Raw genomic sequence first — 19729 nt, forward strand, 5'->3', positions numbered from 1 at the left:
CTTCATCCTATCAAATACATTAAACAGGCAACCCACCACACACACACACACACACACACACACACACACACACACACACACACACACACACACCCCAATTACAGCGACTTTACTCAATGTATACACCACAGATGTCTGACTGAATGAATGGATAATTATATAAAGAACAGCAATGCATTTCAGCTTCTTTCTATCAGACCTGTACAGTGCAGCTCACTATAACTCCCCCTACACACACACACACACACACACACACACACACACACACACACACACACACACACACACACACACACACACACAAAATGTTAACTGTATCAGAAATACGTTCTGTTCGCCACATACAAATGGTATCAAAAATATTAGTTTTGGTTATTTGTTTCTGTTTTCTTGACTGGATTAGTTACGCTAGGCCAGTGTTCTCTTTTCAAGGGAGATCCAAGATGGTATTCCTACTGATCGGGGGGAATTTGGACAACGCAATTAAGAACTTCCCCTACCATTTTTTTATATGTAGCACTGGATCTTTTATATCCACCTAAACTACCACTAACTCAGGTAGGTAATATAAACTATCCTGCAGGCTGCCTGGCAGTGATATCTCAAGAGATTACGGACTCTATTAATTAAAAAAAAATCATTTTTCTCTTGTGTCTACAGTGTGATGTGTCTGAGTCATGTCCAACTCTCACACAAGTTGCTGCAGATTCTGTTCTTTTACTTTTGATTCAGGATGCAGCTGTATCAGGCACTAGTCTTCTTAGGATGCCTGAGCCAATGGGACATGCTGCTTAATCTACCAGCACAAAGAATTCCCACTGAAAGTGTGTTCCTATCCTTCAAAACACTAGGACCTTTAATTTAAAGCATAATTACATTATTCTCCATGGGACCTAACAGCTCCACCGACCTAACAGCTTAGGCCATGGCTATAATATGGCTCCTAGAAAACAACAAAGTCTAAAGATTTCTCATCTTTTCTTTGTCGATAATTTAAAACTGTATAGCTCATCAAACAAGGAACTGAAAGCACAGCTGTAGGTTGTTAAAACTTTTTTAGATGATATTAGAACGTCATTTGGCCTTGATAAATGTGCAAAAGCAACCTTTAAAGCAGGAAAACTGCAGTACCAGGAAAATATCATTTTTGGACATGAATGTGATACAAAAGAACTTGAACAAGAGGGAGTGTATAAACATTTGGAAATTGATGAAGGATCAGTAATAAAACATGAACAAATGTGTATAAAACTTAGTAAGGAGTACTTTAGAAGACTTAAATTAATCCTGCAAACAAAATTGACGTCCAGGAACAAAATACAAGCTATAAACCAATTTGCCCTGCCTGTCCTAACTTACAGTTTTGAAGTGATTGATTGGCCTCAAAACGTGATGGATAGATTAGTTATTAAAACAAGAAGGATGCTTCATGCTCACCAGATAATCTATAAAAATCAGTGCATACCAAAATTATATATATTCCCCGTTCTGAAGGAGGGATGGGCCTCCTTGAAACTGATTACATGTACCGATTTGCAATCGTGGGACTTCACACATATCTGCTGACCTTGAGACCCAAATATAGTGAAAGTTTTGAAACTTGAAGAGAATAAATCTAAGATAACGTCTATGTTTAATCTAGCAGAAACACATCGCCTTCAAGCAGGAATAGAAATCAAACCAGAAGTAGATAAAAATCAGGACAGCAAATAAATGTGCCAAAATACAAAAGAAAGAATATAAGGACCAGATGAAAAGGCAAGAAATGTGGAAAAATCATAAATATAGTGTCAAGTATAGAAAACCTCTGGAAGATCCTCATGTCGATAAGGAACAAACGCAAGAATGGTTAAGGAGAGGTGAATTTAAACCAAGAGATGAAAGGTTAATATTGGCAGCCCAAGACAGTGGTCTACATGCACGCTGGTTTACAAAGTCCATTGAACATGTGGGAGAAACAAATAAATGTAGGTTTTGTAAAACCAAACTGGAAACAGTTGCACACCTCATTGCTGGTTGTGACATACTAATCGCAGAGGGCCTGTACATTGAAAGGCACAATAGTGTGGCAAGACTGTTGGCACTGGGGATTGTGCAAACATTATGGTTTGAAGTGGCTGAGAAGCACTGGAAACATGAGCCACAAAGCATCATAGAAAATGATCAAGTCTACATTACATGGGATCATTCATTACCAACAGTTCAAAAGATAGATGCTAGAAAACCAGATATAGCAGTCCAAGAAAAGAAGACAAGAGCAGCATTGATCATTGAAATCGCCACACCCAGTGATTACAGTGTCCTGCATACAGAGAGACACAAGGTTATAAAATATCAGGATCTGCAGGCAGAAACGACAGCAATGTGAAAGAAGGATACCCAAATAGTTCCAATTGTAGTAGGCGCAACGGGTCTTATAAAAAGAGTCTACCATCATATTTAAATATGCTACCAATACACGTAACTCTGTATGAATTTCAGAAGGAGTCATTATTGGGCACAGTGCAGGTACTGCGAAGAGCACTTTTGGCTGACATCACAGAGTGACACAATACTAATTTCATTAACATTAATCGTACTTTGACTTAGGAATGGGTTCCATTCCCGTCATGGTATTAGAAACCCAAAAGATTTGGAGAAATTAAAAAAGGACTGTCTGCATAAATACAGGCTAATTTTAAAACCAGTGCAGTCAATTCAACTTTTTTTCTTAAAAGAATCCTCACTCTGTGCATGTTATGAAATGGAAAAGTTGACTATTTTAGAGAAACAAAAACAAACTAAAACCAAATACCAAAAACATTTTTTTCTAATTTCCAGTCCATTACCATGAGCTGCCCCCAATTAGGGAATATCAGTTCTAGTTCATTTTTTTTCTCCTTAAGATACAGTTATTTGGCCAAATGTGCCTTAGCAAAGTTATTAGGTTCTGTTCAGCTTAACTGCTTTTTAAGTTTGTTAGACCCAAAAAAGGAGTGATTACTGACTTAACCATAAATGCTAGCATTCAGCTTCCTAAAGCATTTAGGTGAAAATTCTCCTAGTCAAACAAGGAAAAGTTAACATCACAACCTTCCCAAACTGTTAATTTTACTTAATGCCCCAAAGTTCTCAAATTGAAATGAGTTATTACATTAAAGAGTCTTGCTGATCCAATAACTGGTATACCTATGAGACAGTTTAATCTCATAATCTCACTAAATATATTAGACACTCTTAAAGAAGACAGATAATTGCCCATATAAATACACCAGTTTTTCAAATAATTTAAAATTATATTCTTTAAACCTGTCATGTATACATTTATGATAACTATATTGAAAAAACTGTTGATTATGACAGCTGGACTATATAAATACGTGCTTTGTACGTATCAACCAGAACTTCCAAATCTAAGTATATTTCTGACCAATAATAGAGGCCAAATGCATTTAGCTAATACCACATGTGAGGGAGCTAGTACTCCCCTTAACAACTGCATAGATTTTAAGGGAGGAGTGTAAGGGGATCAACAGACAACAGGAAATACAATTTATTTCTAATTAGTAATAGTATTAAAATGAATTCTTATTATTACTGAATGATTTTATGCAAAACTGTAAATTGAACATCTGCCAGCACTCCTCAGTTCCTTCACAGTCTGCAGCGATTAGCCTACTAGCACAAAGTTTCTCATTTATGTTAAGGTTCTACTGTGGTCCAGCATTCTTAACAATCATCCAAAACATTTCAGTGTTAACTAGTTTTGAAGCAGAAGGTGTATTTCCTTAAATTTTAAACTTATCAGGAAAGATACTGTAATATATTCCTCATCCAAGCTAGTGAAATAACTTACGGTAAATCTCAATGTATCAGTCTCCAAAAACCAAAGACCTTTATGCACAGGATTATCGGTGGCCAAGGAAAAGAGTTCAGTGTTTATAAAAGATAATGGTGGCATTACACCACCTCCTACAACCCTATTCTTTATTTTTCTAAAATGATTCTGTTGATATACTGTTAGCAGACAGAAATAATGACAGGCTGACTGCTCTACTTTGCATTCTAACCTCACACTTCCACCATCATAACAGCTATGTAAGAAAGTTAAAATTAAACTTAACACTTAAAGTATTAAACAAAGTCCAAATAAGATGGACTAGGCAGCAGTCCAAAGATTGAAGAGGATGATTAGAGTTAAGCTTTATCTCAGAAAAGGAAGTGTTAAAAGTACAGGTTCATAGGTGTGTACTAGATTAATGGCCCTGGAGCCTTTACAAGCCTAGCCCATAGACGTGCCCTGGCATCATGCTGCCTGACATTAGTTCGGAGTGCCTCTATCAAGTAGAGCCACTGGAGTGATCCCCGGGGTGAAATTTATATTTCCCATCCACTCATCAAGATTTTTCTTGAAGAGGGCCAGTGAGGTGCTCTGCTTGACATATATAGGAAGTCTATTCCAGAGCATGGGCAGTCTCTGGGTTATGAACCTGTCCCTCCAGCATGTTCTGTTGATTCTGGTAATGAGGTTGAAGTCTCTGGAGCGTGTGGTGCGGAGGAATTGGGATTTCTTTAGATGTAGCATTTCTAACACAGCTGGGTCAGACATGGCTTTATAAGTCAAGCAGAGATCGCCTCTTAGTAGACGATATGAGACAGAGAATAGCTGGAGTGTTTTTGAGTCTCTCCATGTAGGACATTTGTTTAAGGCCTATGTGAGGTACTTCTGTGGCCTTTCCAGCTGTTGCATGTGTCTAGTGAGGTACAAGCAAAATGGGGCATTATACTCGATGATTGGTCTAATGAGGGAAAAGTAGAAGGAGATGATGACCTCTTTCTTCCTAAATCCAAAACCCTTAGTAATGAGATCTGCCACATAGAAGGACTTTCTGAGCACAGTGGCAATGTGGTGGTCAAAGGAGAGGTTGCTGTCAATCTGTGTCCTCAGATCTCTCCCATCGATATGGTAATTAGTGGGAATTGAGTTTTTCCCAAAGGAGATGACAACGCATTTTTTGGCATTAAGCTTAAGGCCATGGTTTCGACACCAGTCATTGGTCTCAGTGAGGCCTTTCTGTAGGATGTCTACATCACTTGGGGAGTTAATAATGGCTCCCAGCTTGCAGTCATCTGTGAACTTGGTCATCCAGAGTTCCTCTGTGTTGGCCTGGACTTCTGAGAAGTAGATGCCAAGCAAGAGAGGACCCAGGACCGATCCCTGTGGGACTCCACTCGTGACTGGTTGGCAGTCTGACTTGGAGTCCGCTACTTTTACACTGTGGGTTCTGTGAGCCAATTTGCAACCCACCTAGTGATATAGGGGTTGATGCCTAGTTTGGTGAGTTTATCAATAATTCCTGAGTGGGGAAGAATAGTATCAAAGGCCTTGGCCAGATCAAGGTAGGCTGTATGAACTGCCTTGCCCTCATCCACAGCTCTGGTGACTGACTCAAAGAAGTCAACCAGGTTGAGCAGGCATGATCTGCCTTTCACAAAACCAAACTGAGTGGGATCTAGAGTTTGGAGACTCCCTATATCCTTGTTAATTAGGTCCATGATGCGCTCCATAGCCTTACATATCAGACTCGTCAGGCTAATGAGGCGATAATTCCCAGGGTCTGTAGTCACTCCCCCTTTATGGGCAGGGATGACTGTAGCAGTGCGCCATTCGGTAGGGAGAAAGCCAGAGGTGAGGCTGTGATTGAACAGGGCACACAGATGTGGTGCCACTTCACTTTGTAGTTCATGTAGAACACATCCAGGGATATTGTCGGGACCCATGGAAGCTGTATTCTTGGCCTTGGACAATGCAGCTTTAACCTGTGCTGTAGTAATGCTGGGTGCCTGGCATTCCTCTGGTATTGTGATTGGCCCTTTAGGGGGGAGAGACGGGTAAAGCTGGCACTGAATCTGTCGGCCAGTATGTTGGTATATCTATTGGCTCAGTATAGGAGGTACCATTGTGCAGTAACTCAGAGCAAACTTGGGTATTGCCATGGAGATTCTTGATATAACTATAGAAGGCTTTGTGGTTGTTTTTAGTGTCTGCCACAATTCTGCCTTCATAGCTGGCTTTAGAGGTTTTGATGAGGGATCTCAACTTTTTTTGCAGCTAATAAGGGAGTTTTTGCAGTCTTGGGACTTCACCTTTTTCTGCAACAGTTTCTTCCTTCTATTGTGGAGTTTATTAATGGCAGGGGACCACCAGATTGGCTTCCTTTTTTTGGAGGAGAGCGTATTGGTTCTATTGGGTATGGCTAGTTCCATGCATTTATGTACGTGTTCGTACAGTGCACTGTTGTATGATTCGGCAGTCATACATCTATTTTCCATTGACATGGGTGCCATGAAATTAACCACCACTGTTTTAGGAGCCCAAAGTCAGCTTTGGAGAAGTTTTTAATGGTGCTTACCTTTGCAGGGGGTATGGGTGAGATGTGGATTTCCATGGTGATTAGTTTGTGGTTGGATCTAACAAGGGAGGAATTGACTATTGGAATAGAGCAATGGTTGCCCGTGTTAGTAATAACCAGGTCAAGGATATGGCTTCCTCTAGTGGGGGTAAGAATAAGCTGCTCCAAGGCATTGGAATTGATGAATTCCTGTAAGCGTTGGGCCAGTGTATTGGTGCATGAGTACTTCTCCCAGTTGACGGAGGGGTAGTTGAAGTCACCTAGTATGAGCATGTTGGGTTGGACCCTAATAGTGTTCACGGTGCTTAGGAATGTGGAGTGAGAGTCTTGGGACATGGTTGGGGACCTACAGCAGGCCACGACCCAAATCGCCGTCTTACCCAATGTTATTTGTACCTGAAGTATCTCAGATACATTATGCTGGGCGACTAATCTGGAGGTTTGCATATCCTTTATGAATATGGAGACACCACTGCATTTGGAGCTTCGGTCCATGTTCTAGGGCCGAAAGGTGTGGAATAAGTTATAGCCTGGTAGTGGAGGGGTGCTTTCTGCTGCTTTAAACCAGGTCTTTGTTACAGCACAAATGTCGATGTTCTCCATTTTGAGGAGTGCTTTGAGCAAGTGCATCTTGGGATATAGACTTCTAGAGATGAGCATCATGACCCTCAGATTGCATTTATTTATAGCTGTTACGGTGGTAATTTGGTCTTTGGAACATCACCTAAAAAAGGCACTATAGGGGTAGCAAGATCCTTAGCCAGTATCTGGAAACCCGTGGTGACAGATGTAGGCCATCTCTGGCAAAGCATCAAGGTCTGTCAATCATGTCATCCCAAGCAGACAGATACTGGATCCCCTTAGAATGACATTAGAAACTTAGCCAATTGTTGAAGTCAATCATTTTCTGCTTGTACTGAGGTATCATTCTGGGCGACGGTAGCATACTGCTCAGGGCTAGGATCATACCTGCCTGGGGCACATAATCTGACAACTCCTCCATGTCTTTTCACATAGTCCAGGGAGGTGTATCTCAGGTCATTCACACCCACATGGACAGTGACAGAGTCATAGTTGTACTTGTTGTGGAGTGACCTGAGTGCGTGTGTTATATGCCGGATTCTGGCACCTGATAGACAACTGACTGTTACCTTCTCCTTATTCATCCTAGTGAGTGGGACATCAGCGTGCCTCACTATTGAGTCACCTATGATTAGTGTACTGGGCAAGCTGTTTTGCCTTAGGGGCTTAGGTTGAGGGGTACACTGTGTAGGTGAGCTATGTGTCTTGTGGTTTGTGCTGTGTTGTGGTGGTTGAGTGCGTTTCTGCCTTGATACAATTGAACATCTCAGCCAGAGGTAGGCAACCAGCAGAGTACCAAACAACATGACTTCGACTCTTGCAAAATGTTCAAGTCCCAAGAAGATAAACTATAGTTGTTGGGGGGGAGGGGGGGGAATGGTACTTGCAACACTTAGTAAGCACATATATATTGCATATGCATTGATTACATTTATCATTAATTACAGTCAGAAAAATCTGAAAAAAAAATAATTAAGACAATATGTCACTAATCAAGAAGGTGCTGCTGTACTTGTCAGCAGAATAACAGACACAATGTACATGTGTATCATTCATTGGCACTGGTGCCAGCGATTGCCTACCTGTCATCTGGACCTTAAGAAGGAGTATGCCTATTGAACTACATGCAGATAACAAGAGAATAAATTAATGAACGCAATTAAATTAACAGTAAAATCAATCTCCCTTCAAAAGTTAGCATTTACCCAACTTATGATATTTAATAATGCCTACTATACACGTCTCAGCTTGTATAAATTTAAATCCAAAGATTCTCCTAAGTGCCCATATTATAAAGATGAAACTGCTGACCTCTTACATATGTTCTGGAGCTGTAAATGTATACATAAACTTTGGAATTCCCTAAAACTACAACTACAAAAGATGGGATATCAAAATTCAACACTTTCTTGGGAATTTATGATATTACACATCCCTCCAAATAACCTATCTAGATCCCAGATGATCATACTTATCAATATTTTCCTGCTAATGAAACTATACATAGCTACAAATTGGTTGAACCCATCTCAAACTTCCTGGGACAATTTTAAGATCTTAGCGATAAAACATATATTAGCCCACAAATATGTTATCAATAACCAAAGTAAACATTCAAATAATCTGAAGATTTGGGAACAAATTTTCAATATTATATTAGCTTAATGCACCGATCACAGAAAACTCCATTGTTATTTATAATATAAAATCTAACCCTATTAGGATATATTATTACAAGAAACTATCTTTGCAGATGTAAATTCTTTATATGTATGTTATTTTAATTGTGGAAGCATTCATCTAAATATTGTATATATGTTGCTAGAATGTTGATAGAAGATTTGTCTGGATATTACCTCTGTATTTCCCTGTTAAATGTTTGTATAAATAAGTGAAAAATAATAAAGAACTATTATTGAAAAAAAAAAAAAAAGAATGTTGTCAACAGATTCGGGGTGGGGAGTACGCCTTTTTACAAATCAAGGCAGCTCCATGAAATTAAATGAATTAGAAAATTATAAAACCCAAGCAAATCTGAAATTGAGTCAATTGTGTTTGCTTCCTACATGCAGCAACTCACTTGATACTAAGTTTTAAAATTGTGCTAAATAATAATAAACAGACCCTCTCTGTCAAATCTGACTCCTCACATCTGACCTGATATGTCAACTCTAGTTTATACATTAAAAATGAGCTACATACAACCAGGCTCAAACATTAAAGGACATTACATTGTCACAGCCCAATTAATCACTTTAGATGTTACCCATATATACCTATTAAATGTCCAGATTTTCACAGAATGTCCAGATTTTTGCCTAATACTTTCATTGAACTGTTTATCATAAGATTTGTGGTTTTCTGGCAAATCATTGCCTACTGAAGTCACTAAATAATGACAAACATTTGATTTGTAAACTTTATATCATTTAAGAAATGCATGCTAACAGAAACCCTGTTATTCTAGCAACTTTCTAAGTTTATCAAATAGCAATATTTAAAATTTGTACTAATTCTGGGCCATTGCCCCACAATAAATGTGGATTTCTCCAGTTTTCTTGAGCTTAGGTTGAGAAGCATGCACTCAAGATTACCACGCTATATGACCTATGACGACCCACATACATGAAGATGGATTTAGAATAATAACTGCACTGTTTCACTTTCATCAATTTCAGTTTTACCGCATTCATTTGAACTGAAAACATACATTCTAGTCAGAAAAATCAAGTAAACTTCATAGGAATCAACTTAAATACCACACCTTACAGTACCAAATGAATTAATGCTAACTGTAACTAAAAACTGCAGTAGCAAGTGGCACACAAAGTAGGTTTTTTCAGAACAAAAAACAGAATCATAAAGACCCCACGACAGTGACCAGAACTACACAAGGTCAGTTAAAAGCAAAGGAAACTGAACCAAAAGTAGCTGATTGCTTATTTCCAGTGTTTACTTCTAGGATACGCACGTTGGACTACAGTGGAAGGAGCAGCTGATAGCCAAGAAACTAGAAATTATGACCTTCACAGGGATTTTCATTTTTATAAACAGACACAAACCTGAAATTCAAGACCATAAATAACAGGTGCATCATCTTCCATCGTATGCTCATTCAATGAATATTCAGTACGATTTAGATACAGCAACAATTACGAATAGCCCAACTTAACGCACTTGGTTTGACTTCAATTGGCTTCCGTACTTTTTACTTCCTGGTTTAGGTGAGCAGGCGTATTTGCAGTTAAGATTTGTCAGAAAAAGGTAAGGATTTATGTTAATTGTCTAGTGCGTTTGTTGTTGAATGCTTTTAATACTTAGTATTTGCTAGCTGAATATGTGTTGGTAATGTCAGTTAAAGTTTGGTTATGTAGCGTTATTTGAAGGTAGGGGCTATTTCAAAGACATACACGTTACAGTCATTCAAACTTTAGGAGGTTGTTTAATATTGCTTGTGAGCACGACATCCTTTAAGTTGTTTATAGATTATGTGCAATGATGAAAACTTCAGGTTATCTGGCTTGCTTGCGTTATGTACTAAATTTATTATTCACAGTTACTAAAACAGTTGTATCGGGATACCACCATTAAGGTGTGTTAGTAGTTGGTGACAGTTTAATATGTGGAATTGTGTTTTCTCCCGATGTGCAAGTTTTTCTGACAGCATTGTGATGCCTGCTGAAGTAAGTCGCTTGCAGGTTTATACGTGTATATTAGGATAATAACCACTTTCAGTACTTGTAAACAAAGGTACGGCTCAGTAGTTTAAAGAGAAAATTTAGAATGAGCAGAAAACATCTGTGGCGTTGTTAGGCTGTTGATGTAGGAAAACCAGGAGTGTAGCCAGAAGTCTGCATTTTATTGCAGTGTTAGGGTGTTAAGGTGTTTGCCTTACAAATACAAGGTGCAGAGTTTGAGTCTCATAAGGGATAATTTGCTAGGTTTAAAATTGCTTGCAAGGGCAGTTAATTTAGTACTGATCTATGAACCTATATTTATTGCAGTCAAACTGTAGCACCCCCCCCCCCTTCACTGTATATTACTGTTTTCTGTCATGCCCCCAAACAAGCAGACATAAGTAGGTGTATACAGGCAACATCTGGATAGCTAATTGGACGTCAAGTAGGCTTGTAGGGTACTTCTATTCAGAAACACAAGTGGGTACTGTATTTCTAAGGCTATTGAAAGGATCATGATGAGATTACTAAATAAGGATAGAGAGAACCAACAGACTCTCCACCCATCCCAGTTTGGATTTGTCAAGGGTAGGTCCTTTATTCTTACCTAGTTGACCTCTTTGAAAAAGTTGCAGAAGCAATGGATGAGGGTAGAATAATGCACACAGCATATCTAGACTTTGCAAAGGCATTTAATATCATCCTTGGGTATTATCAATAAATGCGCCTAGCTAAATTTCAGTCCCCGTGTAACTAGTTGGATAGCAAACTGTCTCACAACTAGAATCCAGGGAGTTACATTGGGTGGCTGTACCTCCTCCAAACACCTGTAACTAGTGATGTACCCCAGGGTTCAGTCATTGGCCACTCCTGTTTAGCATTTTCTTTTCAGAAGTCAAAGCAAACATCTTGCCATCATAAACTCCTCAGAGGATACTGATATCCTCTCAGAAAGTCTGTCTCAAACAGCTGGTGTCAAAAACCATGTGTGACTGGCCCCTACTCCGGGTCTGCAATCAAGGAGAGTCAGTCCTCACCAATGACTCCGCTGATAGTCACTAAGAGCAAAGATGAATTCACACAGTATTTTTAGATACAGCTCCCTGCTCAAGCACAATTTCCATTAAGAGCCCACAGGGAGCACGCTGCAGACCTGCGGCTGGATTCTCCTTCTCTCTCCAGACCCACACAACACTCCACACTGACCAGTTTGGAGCTCTGTTTCCCTGTTCCCAGTGTCTGACACACACTTGGATATTTGAGATATGCGCGCGCGCACACACACACACAGACACAGACACACATACACATACACACCTGGGAAAAGCTGGCACAGATTTACTAGCTGTGGCCGTTTCTGCCCAGACTCTGAGGTAGTCATGCTGCCACCAGTCAGCTACCCTAAGGCTCTTACTAAGGGTACCCAATTATAGTGTGTAAAATTAATACTAATGCAAATGGAAGGGTGTGGCCAAAGCAGCAACGATTTCAGGAGTGGCTACAGTGTCACTAAAATGAGCATAAGCATTCTCAATATGTTAAAAATAGTCTCTAAAGGACCAGCCACAGTGAAAGGAATTAAAATATGTAATGCTAAATAATAAAACAGAAAGTAGGAGAATACTGAACCACAGAGCTACGAAAAATACTACAGTTGGATTTTTTTCTCATAGATGCAGACAATTCTAAACTAAAGGATGACATCATCTCTGGTCACCTGACTAGTGCAATACACACACACAGCGTTGCTAAGATCTGTGGCAGCATCTGAAAGGTATAACACAATTTCAAATTTTCCACCCTTCCAGGGTTGTCTGATAAACATACACATTTGATCAGTTATGATAATACTGTCTGACATACATGTATATCTCTTTTAAATGTATTTTAACTCAAACATATCTACAAATCAGTGTGATAGTCAAACAATATAAAATTCTTTACAAGACTCCAGCTAGCTGTGCTAGCATATGTACACACATACTACCCTACTCTCCCTGGCACATATGGCAGTATGTCTTAACATCACACCGTGGACTAAAACTAAATGCCAAAAAGTGTTTAATTGTATCCTTTGGCAAGCATGACTCCCTTGTAATTCTCATGTTGACAACACAACCCTGAAAATTGATCCCATAGTTAGGAGCCGGTGTCAACAATATGATGTCCTTTGATCATCACATATCCACTGTTGTAAGGAAGCCCATTTTTATCACACAGCTTCTATCTAAAGGAATTTCATTCAGATCCAGGAATGTAATTATTCCACTGTAATCAGAACTCATTAGGCTGCTCAATGAGTACAGTGCTCCTTTCAATATGTACTTGGCCAAACACTTGCTGCAACTGGAATAACCATAACATTCTTTTTTCACACACAAAAAAACTCCTAAATCATAAAAAATAAAACTATGCAGACTGCCTGAAAGCCTTGTCCCTCTTCTCAGAATCATACAGGCCAATGAGAGGTGACTTCTTCCTTGTGTATAGCTTCAGTGCACTCTATCCTGTCAGATCTGTTACGCATTCTCAAGTTTAGTGGTATCATAAATGCCTGCTTAAGGGATCTCAGTCACTTTTTAAAATAAATAGATTGTGTTAGAGGAATTGGTTTGTATTGCATAGAATACTGATTCTGTGGAATTTTCTTCCACACCACATAAAGCAAAAATACGTATCATACTCTATTCAAATGTAATTTGAATGAATGGCAAGGTAACTATAAATTATACCCCCAGTTTAGCAACCTGGCCTCATGAATATTGGAAACATGTAAATTTGACAACATATCCTTGTTTGGCCTCTCTCTTAGTTATTTGTATGCAAAATGTGGGGGTTAAAACTGTGATGGGAATGTAAGGCTCTGCTTCTTAAGATCCTTGCAGATAAGTACATATGTACCTATTTGTAGCCAGTTTATTTAAATTGAACCAATAGGCATACCAAGACAACATATTGATCGCTTACTATTTTTCTTACTTATGCATTTTGAAAACTGCTAGTGTGTTTCATTCTTTTGAATATCACCTCATGTCATTATTACCACACTTAATTCACAAAGGAAAGGCATCTTAAATCTGTGTAGATTTAACTTGAAAAGTAGCACCTATTTCTGAGCTTGCTTTGCTTTCACTTTTCTGTTCTTGTCTTTTTCTTCTGCTGTCAAATTCGCGCACATACGCATGTATGGGTTCCGTGTGACTGTATGTATGTTCATTATATTAAATAATTGTTCGGTTAAGAAGGAAGTGCAGTTACCTCACATGATGCTGGCATTTGTTTTGTGGGATTTTGCCCTTTTCCCCAGTGTTTTGCATTCTCAGAATTGGTATGTAAAATTAGCAAGGGATATAGGGGTACAGGAGGCAAACTCCCTGCTTAAGTTTTTTTTTTCATTTGAGTTTTGACCATTTGTAGTCGATGTAGTGCATACTGATTTAGTTAGTCAGTGATGTGGTATCAGTTAATCAGAAGCATAACTAGGGCAGGGCGAAGGGGGTAACTGCCCTTGGAATAAAGTGTTAGAGGCACAGTTGGTTGATCTCTGTTGCTTTTCAGTGCATACAGGCTTTTAAAAGCTAGTATTGCATTTATGGTCGAACCTGAGTTCTGTAGCTCTCCATGTCTAGTCTAAATTGTAGCAACTACTTTGTAGCAAGCAGTTTGCTGCAATTTAAAAGCAATTTTTTTTTTTTTTTTTTTACTGAACCTGAGGAGTGCTGTAATGCTCCATGCATGGTATAAACTGTAGGAATCTAGATGAACCACAATGAAGCAGCCAAAATGGTATTGGCTGCAGCTTATTATACTGAATATGATGTGGGTTTTTTTTTTCATATTTGAAATGGATAGTTGAAGACTCATCTTCATTGTATTGAATGTATATTTACATTCCTTGTTAACTTATGCTTGCATGTTCTGAACCCCTGGTTGCCAAGTACATGTGATGTATTCATAATGCAAGCAGACACGAGTCTCCTCAACTTTCATATTGCTACTTGGTGTAATTGTATCCAAATGATTGCATTGAGCAAAAATCAAGTTAATCTGCTTGCTATATTTGTAGCAGTCAGTTTGCTACAGTATAAAAGAAAAAGTTGTGGGTTTTTTGATTGTGTGTTTTACTAAAACCTGAGTACAATGGCACTCCTTCTGTGGTATATTTAAATAAAAAAAAAAAAGCCCCCCCCCCCCATGAGGAAGGAGGGTTGGGGGCAGGATGCAGAAGTGGGACATAATTGGCTTCTGCATTTTAGGAGCCCCAGGTAGCTGATCAGTTATCTTTTTTTTTTAATTGTCCCTCAGATGAGGAGGGGCAGGGGTGGGATATAGAAATGGAATTTAGTTACTTGGTTGGCTCCTGCATTTCAAGAGCACTGCCCACCAAATAACGGACCTATTTTTTTTTTTTTTTTTTTTTTGCTCTTCCATTGAAGAGGGCAGGAAGGAAGGAGGGGGCTACTTAATGCTAGTACAAGAAGCGGAACTTTTTTTGCTCTTCAAATGAAGAAGCTGGGGCAGAAGGAACGACAGTATGGGGATCAGCCCCAGGTGTTAAAAAAAAGCCAGCTATACCTTTATTTGTTTTTAGTGGGACTTGTAGGCTACATTTAAAGACAATTCTATTTGAAACTAGTTAAGAGTACCAAACATTACAAAACAAAATCCCTATAAATCTTTGCCTGTAAATGCTACGGAAAATAATCAGCCGTAGGAATCCAAACCATTAGACTATTAAAATAAACAGCTATTTAATATCTGAATTCCAGTCCCAAATAAAATAGAAAATTCACAGGTAGTTTCTCCTGACGTTATGATTTCGGAGAATGATGTACTACAAAATACAATTCCTCAGTTGAGAGCAATACAAATAATTGTTCTAAAAGTGTAGAAGTGGTAATTGCAAGTGGCTGCCATTTTAACACAAGAAGCAATAATATACCTTAGATGACTGCTTACTTCTTGTGCTGTGTCACTGATTCTTTGGGTATCTGTTACCTCTCAGAATGATTATAGTACAGATCTGTACCACTTTCTAAATGTAGTCCGTTTCACCACAAATATCTCAACATGAGGCTTCAAGACTGAGAATAAGACTGCTTTCTCATAAAAGAATGATGAAAAATTAAAATGCACAAAAGATGGGCAGGCATCTTTAAATGACCGCCCTAAACTACTCCCAACAAAATTTAAAGTGTCACTGTAAAATAAGTCAAGCAATGTAGAAATAGTTTCACATTCCACAAGTCTTTCATACCTACAGTACTTTTTTGTATGTTTTAACACCTGTAGCTTCGTATGTATGGCATTCTAACATGTTTTTTATATTGGGTTCCTTAATAGAGTAATGGTGTAAACAACAAAGTGACACTTGGATTTTTAATCTCAGCTGTCCTGCAATGGAGACATTAATCACTTCTTGTCAGTTGTTCATATTTTTATATGTACATTCATAGTTTTGTAACTGAGTGTGTTTATTATGCAGGGATGTGGTGTGGCATGTCATGGCGGAAGATAGAAAAGTGTATGTATAGTACACTATTCTGGAGGTGGTGTTTGATAGTACCCTATTCTGGAGACTGTTTGCTAGTAATTATAAAGTTGTACAATACTTCTGTATGTATGTCAATATTTCAAAAAAGCAAGTGACCTATAAACTATTACATGTCATTGGGTGAAGCCTTAGATGAGAGAAAAAATTGTTATGGATATTTTCACTGTGAGATGAGCATCTCGAAAGATGTTCAGTGTTATTTATGTTGTTACTTTACCAAGAAATTAACTTTTCTGTAAATATGTCTATGCACAAACATTCAGAAAGAAATTTCTTCCTGTCACGTGAAAGTGTATGTTCATGTGAAAGTGTATGTCTGGCCGAACAACAAAGCTCTGGTACTGTAGTCTAATCTAAGTTGTATAGTTTCCAAGATATAAAAAGTTGTTTGTGAAACTTTAGAGAAATTTGATTCTGGTTTTTGTGCTTTACAGCAGCACTGCAATATATTATAAAGACTGAGTGTACTCCTTGTCAACACCATCAGTGAATACGCACACTAGTATTAATGGAGAAAATCTTTTTACTGACAACATTATTGTATGTACCTTCATAGTAGTATTTACGGTTCATAAGATAGCTGCATTTGTCTGTGTCATGCTTTTTAACTTTATTTATGACATAATGCTGTGAAGTGTAATGATGCATATAGGCTGCTAGCTGTGTGATATTCCACAGCTCAGAGGTGTTATTGAGGTAGCTTATTCCAGACAAATTCCACTTTAGTTTGTGAGTCAGTAGCCCCTCACTTTAGTAATAGAAACATTTAATTAATATAAGACTTATTGTCTTAAAATCCTACGCACTTAATATACATTTTTCCTCTCCCCAAAAAATTGTTTTATACTAATGAGCTACTGAAGCCTTTCGATCCCCTGAAGTATCAGAATGACTTCACTTTAAATTTCTGCAGGCATTTGTCATTGATCTCTATCTCCTTAACAAATGGAAACTTCCTAAAACTATGGAAATTTACAATTATTGTGCAAATTTCTATACTGGCCACGTTTTCTGAACTCTTAATTACAGCTAGATTAAAGCATCTCCTTGATCAGATCAGTTACCACTCTCCTAGCCAGTATGGCATTTGCAAAATGATTCATCAATTTGCATTATTATCTTAAGTTCGTGGTTCAGCAATCCAGAGTTCAGAACAAAGGCCATTAACATACGCTGACTCTTTTTAAACAAGGGTCATATGCTAGGTTCTCCACCAAGTTAGTAAGTTATTTTAAAGAAATGTAAAGTCTCAGAGGTACACATCTGATGAGGTTGTTTGTCACACTTAATTAGGATGAGCTGGATTAGGTAAGATCCCTTTAATTTTGTTCTATAAAAACACATAAAGAAGTTAATATTCTTGCGTCTGTTTGTCAGGATGAGTACATTTCTAAGTTCTCATCCATTGGGTAAATGTTTTTCATCATTAGACCAAACTGGTACATAGCTTTACATCAAACATATATAGGTTCATAGGTTGGTACTGGGCTATCTGCCCGAAGGCATATATTAGCCCAGCCACGTTGTGTGGTATTCACCGCCCCTTTAGTAGTTCCCTAGACTCTTGTACTAGCAGCTAGTACCCTTGGCCCTATCTAGTAGTGCTGTTGGTGTGATCCCTGGTGTGAACTTTCTGTTACCCATCCAGTCATCAAGGTTCCCCTTGAAGAGTGATATTGAGGGGCTCTGTCTTATGTAGATCGGGACCCTGTTCCATAGTAAGGGAAGTCTCTGCGAAGGGAATCTATCCCTCTAGCATGTTCTATTCATTGTTGTGTTGAGGTTTATATCCCTAGAGCGTGTAGCTCGAGTAGATTTGGTTTTGCTAAGATGGAGCATGTTCAACAATTCTGGGTTGGACATGGCTCTGTACGTTAGACAGAGATGGCCTCTGAGAAAGCGGTATGCAACAGAGGACAGTCTTAGCTTTTTCAGTCGTGCTGCATAGGGCAACTGTTTGAGGCCAGTAATCCTCTTGGTTAGGTACCTCTGTGGTCTCTCCAGCTGCTGGAGATGTCTAGCCAGGTACATTCCAATTGATGCATTGTACTCAATAATGGGTCTGAAGAGGGAAGAGTAGAAAGGCACCATTACATCCTTAGATCTTGATGCGAACCCTTTTGTGATCAGATGGGTCACATAGAAGGATTTTCTAACCACTTTGGCAACATGGTTATCAAAGGAAAGCTGACTATCTACTTGGGTCCCTAGATCCCTTATTTCTTCTTCAGATTTCAGGGGATTACCTCCTATGTTGTAGTTTGCGGGTACTCTGTTTTTTCCAAAGGGGATTACTACGCTTTTTTTTGCATTTAGCTTGAGACCATGGCTTTGACACCATGCATCTGTCTCATTTAGGCCCTTCTGGAGGATCTCCATGTTGGCCGAATACTCTATTATAGTACCCAGTTTGCAGTCGTCCACAAACTTAGTCAGCCACAGCCCTTCCGTGCTTGCCTGTACTTCTGAGAAGTATATGCCAAACAGGAGGGGCCCCAGGACAGAGCCCTGAGGCACACCAATCGTTACTGGTCTGGATTCGGACATAGATCCCGCTACTCTTACTTTATGGGATCTGTCTGAGAGCCAGTTTGCGATCCATCTTGTGACGTAAGGGTTTATGCCCAGGCTGGTGAGCTTATCAATAATACCTGAATGGGGAATGGTGTCAAATGCTTTAGCAAGGTCAAGGTAAGCTGTGTGTACATCCTTTCCTTTATCTATAGCCTGAGTAACTGTCTCAAAGAAATCCACCAGGTTCAGGAGGCATGATCTGCCCTTGACGAAGCCGAACTGTGTGGGGTCCAGCGACTGGAGGTTCCCAATCTCTCCATTTATGAGTTCCATAATGATTCGCTCCATAGCCTTACAGATCAGACTGGTCAGGTTTATTGGTCGGTTGTTCCCAGGGTCAGTTGTGGCCCCACCCTTGTGTAGCAGGACCACCGTTGCCGTGCGCCATTCTATGGGCACATATCCTGTGGAGAGGACTGAACAAGGTATTAAGATGCGGGGTTAATTCCTTTTGGAGCTCGTGTATGACACAGCCTGGGACACCATCTGGTCCCATGGAGGCAGTGTTTTTAGCTTTAGATAGAGCCTTGTTAACCAAAGTATCAGTAATAATTGGACTTACGCAATCCCCTGGAATGGTAATAGGCCCTGTAGGTGGTGAGGGGGGGTAGAAATTTGCACTGAACCTGTCAGCCAAGATGTTGGCAATGTCAGAAAGGTCAGTGTATTTTGTTCCATTTTGTACTAGCTCAGAACAGACCTGAGCGTTGCCATTTAGGTTTCTGACGTAGCCATAGAAGGCCTTATGGTTATCCTTGGCATCCTTGGCAACTTTCTTTTCAAAATTAGCTTTAGTTGACTTGATGAGGGCCCTCAATTTCTTACTAATGCTGATCAAGGATGATTTTTCTACTTGAGATTTGGCCTTTTTTTGTATAAGTCTCCTCCTTTTATTGTAAAGTTTGCTTATGGCCGGTGTCCACCAGATTGGTTTCTTCTTGCTTGAGGAA

At 39.1% G+C, this 19729-nt stretch overlaps 2 protein-coding genes across 3 annotated transcripts in view; one reads left to right on the forward strand and one right to left on the reverse strand.

Annotated features, from left to right (window-relative positions):
* The window catches only part of EIPR1 (EARP complex and GARP complex interacting protein 1), a 1964495-nt gene extending 1954329 nt beyond the window's left edge, over positions 1-10166 (reverse strand). For both annotated transcript variants that reach the window (XM_044070391.1, XM_044070382.1), the window contains exon 1: positions 10037-10166. In XM_044070391.1, coding sequence (XP_043926326.1) covers positions 10037-10078 — 42 coding nt within the window. In that variant the 5' untranslated portion in view covers positions 10079-10166. The remainder of the gene's footprint in view (positions 1-10036) is intronic.
* A 3-nt stretch (positions 10167-10169) lies between these two features.
* Positions 10170-19729, forward strand: part of TRAPPC12 (trafficking protein particle complex subunit 12) — a 791394-nt gene continuing 781834 nt past the window's right edge. Inside the window, exon 1 of the mRNA XM_044070401.1 lies at positions 10170-10238. The gene's annotated coding sequence lies outside the window, so the exon portion shown is untranslated. The remainder of the gene's footprint in view (positions 10239-19729) is intronic.

The sequence above is a fragment of the Protopterus annectens genome, chromosome 1.part0 (genome assembly GCF_019279795.1).
Source record: "Protopterus annectens isolate FY-2018-M chromosome 1.part0, PAN1.0, whole genome shotgun sequence".
NCBI classification, from domain to species: domain Eukaryota; kingdom Metazoa; phylum Chordata; order Ceratodontiformes; family Protopteridae; genus Protopterus; species Protopterus annectens.